Here is a 7,742-nt window from a genome sequence, read left to right as displayed (position 1 = left end):
CTTGTGTGAATTTGTTTGTTGTTTGTTTATTTTTGTACGTCTGTACATGTACAGTTGAATTTTTGTGTGTGTGTGTGTGCTCATCCGTATAGCGGTATCTCAGAGGATAACATATTCTCCAGTGGAGAGAATGATGAGAGAAACAGTAATGACACAATGACAACAGTATGATGTTGTATGATGTTCTCATGCACTTTATTTACATGTTTACTTATCCCCTTAACACCCAAATATAGAAAAAAAAGTGTAAAAAATTTTTTTCAACCTAATATATGTTGTTCTAGGAAGACTCTGATGCAAAAATTGTGTTTCTTTTTTAATTTTGACATTTTAGCAACTTTTGGGGAAAATGTTGTAAAATTACAACGTTGGCTCTCAAGGGTAGGTAGCAGAATTTCACTGGCATCATTCACACACTGTAAATGATCTGGGTGTGTTTGTCTTCACTTTCCTGCTGATAAAGGGTCACAGAAGTGATTGTATCTTCACAACAAACAACAACAATAATAGTCAGACATGTTATATTGTTTTATGACAAGTAATTTATTCAAAAAAAGTAATTTCCACTCTTTAAAAACACTGGATGAATGCTGTATGTACAAATCTGAAAACAAACTTAAGATGCATTTTTACATCTCCCTTCTTTACCTATGGTAGTCCAAAAAGCAGTTTCTTTCTTCTGAAAAACAAAGGCGGACATCACACTTCATACAAACAGTGTTAGTGTAGCCTTTAGCACACTGTCTGCACCTTCCCCCGTCAGCTTTGATGGGGAAATGCCCAGTCATGTCTTTGCAGACATCACTTGGTGGGTGTGCATTTCTCCTCTTAGAGGGCCTAGCAGCTGGAGAACTCATAGGGCTTGAGGATGGCCGCCCTCGCTTTGGCACTGGGACAGATGTGCCAGTCAGGATAAGGGAGGATGCCAACTGGGCCTGAAACCGTCTCCTGATCAGGATCTCTTTCTTTGGAATAGCCCAGGCCTTGCAGTCCCGTTTGTACAGGAGCCAAGCGTTGATCACAGCTAGAATAATTGTGTGCCAGAAGATGTAGATGTACCAATGATGGGACTTGAGAGGAAACTTGTACTTGGCCGCAAATGAGTCCAGCAAATCCACTCCCCCCATGTTTTTGTTGTAGGTCGCCACAATGTTAGGCATCTGAACTTCCACAAATGTTTTGGCAGTTTTGTCCCAACGTTTAACCTTTTCCATTGGTTCTGGGCCAGTAAAGGATGACACAAGTGTCACCTGACGGGTGTCGTACCATGTCACAGCACAAATGTTGTGGTTCTCCTCCACTCTGACATCAAATGTCCCTCTTCCCAATTTCTTCAAGGTTTTATCATCATTGAGGTTGCAGTTTGGAAGCCGTACTTTACTGTTAGCACAGTAAGCTAGTGTAATAAAAATAAGTATAGAACAACATAAGTATGCAGTAACAACACAATCACACAAGATTCATTGATATTGAAAATAAGTTAACATTTTAGGACTATTGTATGGCGAATAAAACTGATGATAATACTTACATGTGTGTTGCTGAGTAAAAATGCTCTTCAGGGTGGTGAGAATGTAAGCAGTAGATGTGTTGATTGGCAACAAATGTATTCCTGACAACCAGAGGTGACAAAAATAAAAAGTTCCTAGGGATATCAACCGAAACTCCATATAAAATGCTTGGGGTACGTTTTGACCCCACTTATGGAAAAGTTGGGTATTGATACAAAATATAAAATAACTTAAAAGAAAAAAACTATACATACAAATCCAAATGAGACCATATCAAAAACACCCTATTTGAGGAATACATGGAAGGTTAGACAATATAAATGTAAAATGACAAAGATTTTGCAACAAAACTACCACTGGGGTACGTTTGTGCCCCACTTATGCATCTAAGGGAGAAAATCGAATTTCTGCCGTTGCTCGACTGAAATCGAAGTTCTAAATGCCATGGAAACACTTTAGCTCGGCTGAAATTGAACCGAACTTGATTTCTCGTAATCGAGCTACACGACCTAGATTATGCGATTTCTGCCGAGCTACTTAGTGCATGTAAACCCTATCGAGCTACGTAGTCGAGCTACTTACTTCAGCACTGCCCCTTCCGGAAGTGACGAGACCACAAGCGGGAAACACAACAGCCTCGGTCGAAAAAAAAAAACAGCCTCGGTCGGCATGACACTTCACCTTAGCCGCCACTTTATTAAGAACGCTTGTGTCTGGGCATGTATGCAGTGCCGTATTAAGCCAATGCGGAGCCCCTGGGCACTATACCTCAAATGCCCCCCCACCACCACCCTGTGCGCACGCGTTCAGTAACCTCCTGCACACACTCACAAACCTTGCCCTTTGCTGTCAAAAATAGCAGCATATACATAAACAATAGTACACATAAACAAGGTCATTCTTCCTCATTGAAAATGTATTAAGTACAGTAGGCTACATCAGCCCATCAAATTCACTGAAAACAACCAACGATATGCATGTAGGCGTACTGAAATGTCTTATTCAAAAATGAGCAGCATATATTTGTATGTCTCAATAAAAACCTTCAAAGCATCCATACTCTATTCTATCCATATTCAAATGTCTCAATTCAAAATGTGTATCAATTCAAACAGCATCAACAATTTAAACAGCATCCATCTATATACAATACAGCATATTCAAATGTGCCAATTCAAAATGTGTATCAATTAAAATCGCATCGATCTAGGCAACATATTCAAATGTCTCAATTCGAAATATCAATTCAAATAACATCCAGTACGGCATATTCAGATGTACAATGTACATGTGTATCAATTCAAAGAGTATCTGTTCTGTATGAACCTAGACATGTTCTCCCCATAGCGCAGGATCAGTTGAAATAGAGAAGTGTTCTACTGGCGTCGGCTGCGCTGGGTTGACATCCATAACACCCTCGTCTTCCTTCTCGTCGCCATGGTGTGAACTGATCTCTACCTGGCTTAAAGTGGCTTCGCACATCCCCTCCTCCCCGGCTTCAGCGCTGGTAGTGACAGCAGTTGTCGATGTTTTTATAAAAAAACGATCTAACACTGGAACATTTTTAATTGCAGCTACACGCCTGGAGTCTTTCTCTTTTTTTATTTTCTCTTCGCTCAACCACTCAATTGATGTCTGTCCATTTTTCATTTCTACCGCGGTTTTTAAAAAATTGATGCATTTCACCGTAGGTGGACTGGCTCAACTGACAGGTTGAGGAAAGGGGGGTTAATGGTCACATAGGCCACTCTTGCTCAGAATTATTATTATTGTTGTTGTTCTTATGAAATTAGTGTTCATAATGAATTATATATGACTATTTAACAATGTCAAGTGTATAACCATTTTAAGTGTACAAACATTCACGAAAAATATTTTTAAAGTTTCTGTCATGTGGTGCCCCCCACTGGCTGTGAGTGGTTAGTGCCCCTGGGCACTGTGCTGCAGGCCCATATAGTTAATCCGGCCTTGCATGTACGCAGCCATTTCCAATTAGTTGGTAAGTTATTAGCATGTTAGCAGGCTAACAGTTAATATGTTCACCATTACAGATCAACTTCAAATTAGTGGCCATTTTATTAGGAACACTTCTGTTCGTACATACAAACTACAAACACTCTTCTTATGAACACGGAACTGATAACTTTGTTTATACTCTTGAACAGTGTTGCCAGATTGGGCGGTTTCCTGCTCAACTGGGCCTTTTCAAGTGTATTTGGCAGGTTTTGAACGTATTTTGGGCTGGAAAACGTTAGCAGTATCTGGCAACACTGCTCTTGAATAGCTCTTCTTCATGACGACAACCAGAAGTGTACCAACACGATGGGGCGTGTAGCGCCACCTGTGGCTCGGGTGCACAATGTACCTCACACAATAGCTCGATTTCCTTGTGTGCATGGAGGATTGGATTTCTCTGGCACCCCTGCTGGGACCCTTAGCTCGATTACCGACAGCAGCTCGATTTGGATGTGCATGTAAACACACTGACTGAAGACTTCATTTGTTGGTGTGAAGACTGGAACAGCGGCATTCAGTTGGACCTCTGAGAGTTGGTCACAGTGCGCACTTGAATGGACAGCATGGTCGATATCATCTGCTAAGACAGGAGAGCTTGTAGTAAAGGCAACACTGATAATGTCCTCAGTGGAAAAGAAAAGTGGACCAGTGTCATCCAACTGGCTTGCAGAGGATACACCTACAAGGCCACCAATGATCACCTCTGAATTATCAGACTCAGAGGTGAGATCAACAACATTTGAGCCTTCTACTGTACCAGATTGTTCTCTTTGTGGTTCATTCAGTCTGGCTGGCTTTTCTTGGTGCTCATCAGAATTGGTCTGTCTCTGCTGCTCTACTATAGTGACACTACGCTTGTCCCTTTTCCTGTCCACTTCTGTGTCAGATGACTCTATGAAGCATGCTGTGCTTAGGTAGAACCATAAAATTCCAAATTTTGACACTGCGTACAACTCACCAACAGTACTGCTCTCATCAAGGTGTGATTCCTTAAAGTCATAAATATCGTGGAGGAAGTCTTCCCATTTTCCTTTTTTCGATTCACCACCTGGAAAAAACAGGTCTTTGGCATGTGACAAAATGTCTGTTTTGGTTGAATTCTTGGATTCCTCAAGTACCCTGGTGCCACCACCAGAACGCTTCCTCATTTGTTTTCCCTCATGGATCCACCCTAACTCAATTTTTCTTGAACTCTTAACAGCATTTTTAGAACGATTACGGCTTGTTTTTTTGCACTCTTTGCAGGCCAGGGTTCCTGTTCAGACTCCTCATCTTGACTCGCTGTTGCTGTCCTTAGTTTCTTTCGAAGTTTTTCAAGAAGGGACATCCTTGACCTATTGTCTTTTTGTTTTTCTTTGTCCAGACAGTATCGCCTCAGAGCAATCCTGTCCCCATAAACTGGTATATAGCGTGCAAGGTAGGCATCTTCTATTTCTTTGATAAGCGATGAGTCAATCTGTGAAGAATCATTAAAAAACATAAGCTAACTTTAAATGAACTGCCAGTTAATTTGTACCTGAGTATCAGTATACTGTCATATACTAGGGCTGAACAATTAATCGAAATTTAATTAAAATTGCAATATGAACTTCTGCAATTCTCTTAGCATCTGAGAGTAAACATGGTGATTCTGCAGTGATGTCCTGGCCAACCTCATCCTCTCCTCCCCTCTCCTCCTACACCTCATCCTCTGCTTCTTAACCTCACCCCTCCCCCTCTGGTTCTCTCCTTCTCCTGTGTTTTTCTACCTCTTCCTCTCCTCCTCCTCTCCTGTTCCATAACAGAGATGGTCTGATCTAAAATCATATTTGACATATATGACAGTTTACAGGGGGCAGCACGGTGGTGCAGTTGGTTAGCACTGTTGCCTCACAACAACAAGGTCTGGGTTCGAGCCCCGTGGCCGGCGAGGGCCTTTCTGTGCGGAGTTTGCATGTTCTCCCCGTCTCTGCGTGGGTTTCCTCCGGGTGCTCCGGTTTCCCCGACAGTCCAAAGACATGCAGGTTAGGTTAACTGGTGGCTCTAAATTGACTGTAGGTGTGAATGTGAGTATGAATGGTTATTTGTCTCTATCTCAGCCCTGCAATGACCTGGCGACTTGTCCAGGGTGTACCCCACCTTTCGCCCATAGTCAGCTGGGATAGGCTCAGGATAAGGCTCAGTAGGACAGAATAAGCGGCTAAAGATAATGGATGGATGGACAGTTTACAGGGATATGTCTAGTACAGATGTATCATACATATACGTCAATAGTTTAATCAAATAATTCAATTTAATTTTACAAATCGTATTACATTTGGAATATCAGTCAAAATATTTGCAATTAGATACATTTTTGTTTAAATTGTGCAGCCCTATTATATACCAAACAACTGCAGTCATGACTTTTCCACACTTTTTTTCAACATTTCACAACTTTTACCAGCAAGAAATATTTAGCCACAGTAAGACACAATTAAGTTGTAAAACTACACAGTCCTGGATTATTAAGTTCTTCATTGTGTCAATACTTGTAGGCTATAGAAGCCCTTGTAATCGTACAGGAGAATTTCAGATGTTCAATAAAGCCAACAACTTCACCTCTTCTTAAAGGCTGCAACGAGTAATACACAGGCTTTTAGTCCACAGACTTTGTCAGCTCATAATTCAAATTTGTCCTAAGAACTTGTTGATGGCTAATAACGTTAATAACACAAATATCTGGGTTCTTGCCATGAAAAGTGGAATTAACCTTACCTTGTCTTGTTGCATTCGGTCAATGTTTTCCTCTGCAACACCTCGCTTTCGAAGAAAATCCCAGAAACCATTGTCATGCGACGTTTGCTCTGCCATTTCCTCGGTTTCCTGGAAATAAATATGTTTTGTTGCTTCATCAACAATCGTCAGTCTCCTTGTTAGCGACGGTACCTGTATGCTAGCTTAACAACAATAACAACAACAACAACAACTCAATTATGCATGTCAGCCATGTCAGCTTTTCTGTTGCCATGGTCACGATGTCACATGGCAAAACGTAACAAACCCACAGTCGGAAATAAACCAAGTTTTTTATTTACTCATAGACATATGTACAGGGGGGCGGCACGGTGGTGTAGTGGTTAGCGCTGTCGCCTCACAGCAAGAAGGTCCGGGTTCGAGCCCCGTGGCCGGCGAGGGCCTTTCTGTGTGGAGTTTGCATGTTCTCCCCGTGTCCGCGTGGGTTTCCTCCAGGTGCTCCGGTTTCCCCCACAGTCCAAAGACATGCAGGTTAGGTTAACTGGTGACTCTAAATTGACCGTAGGTGTGAATGTGAGTGTGAATGGTTGTCTGTGTCTCTGTGTCAGCCCTGTGATGACCTGGCGACTTGTCCAGGGTGTACCCCGCCTTTCGCCCGTAGTCAGCTGGGATAGGCTCCAGCTTGCCTGCGACCCTGTAGAAGGATAAAGCGGCTAGAGATAATGAGATGAGATGAGATAATAATAATAATAATAATAATAGTTGATTGGTTAGAAATGTTCAACACACTGTACTGAACAACTGACATCTCTTCGTCTCCTTACTGCTGAGGGTTTTATTTATTTCTCTTATAAAAATGTATCTTTGCAGCTGAAATGTTGAATGTTCTGTATATTAGATGAAGAAAAGCTGCATTTTAGTGTCTGAACATTCTTGTTGTAAGCTTCTGGAAAAACTGTTTTAAACTCCTCAGGTTGGGAAAAATCATAAAGTGTCCATGTAGAAGGTGAATTATGTTTGCTTTGTACGTTTAAGTCGTTATATCGAGGTCCAAGTGGTCCAGCCCTGTTTGACTCTGCAAATATGATATCTGATGAATTTGCACAAGTTTTCAGGATGAAATTAAATTAATTAATCTGTAGTTTAAGTAATTAAAACTGGTGACCATGAACACTGTGTAAAAACATTTAAATGAGCAAGATATACATTTTCCAGTTGAACAAATTATTTATATTTGGCAGACTGAAAAGTAGCATCATAGGAAGTCAGAAAAATGCAGTGTGGAAAGAAATCACTGCTGGGGTCAAGAGCATTTCCATCAACAATCAAAGTACAGCTGATGGTTCAATATTTATCTTCTACATCCATGATATATAGAGCCGACATTTTGTCCTCCATAAAGTATTCTAATATAATCGCTTATATCAGAAATCTTTACATCTCAGGGAAGAAAAAAGCAAACTGGCCACCAAAAAGAACATGCTTGTGGAGATTTTTGTT

The 7,742-nt window shown here is 41.1% G+C and overlaps 1 protein-coding gene across 1 annotated transcript in view; it reads right to left on the bottom strand.

The window, feature by feature from the left end:
- Nucleotides 1-644: 644 nt before the first annotated feature.
- The window catches only part of LOC132869672 (piggyBac transposable element-derived protein 2-like), a 31,812-nt gene continuing 24,714 nt past the window's right edge, over nucleotides 645-7,742 (bottom strand). The window contains exons 3-4 of the mRNA XM_060902969.1: nucleotides 1,532-1,612; nucleotides 645-1,396 (exon numbers count right to left, since the gene is read on the bottom strand). Coding sequence (XP_060758952.1) covers nucleotides 645-1,396; nucleotides 1,532-1,612 — 833 coding nt within the window. The remainder of the gene's footprint in view (nucleotides 1,397-1,531; nucleotides 1,613-7,742) is intronic.

The sequence above is a fragment of the Neoarius graeffei genome, chromosome 21, assembly GCF_027579695.1.
Source record: "Neoarius graeffei isolate fNeoGra1 chromosome 21, fNeoGra1.pri, whole genome shotgun sequence".
Lineage (NCBI taxonomy): Eukaryota > Metazoa > Chordata > Actinopteri > Siluriformes > Ariidae > Neoarius > Neoarius graeffei.
This window is presented reverse-complemented; position numbering and strand designations above follow the sequence as displayed.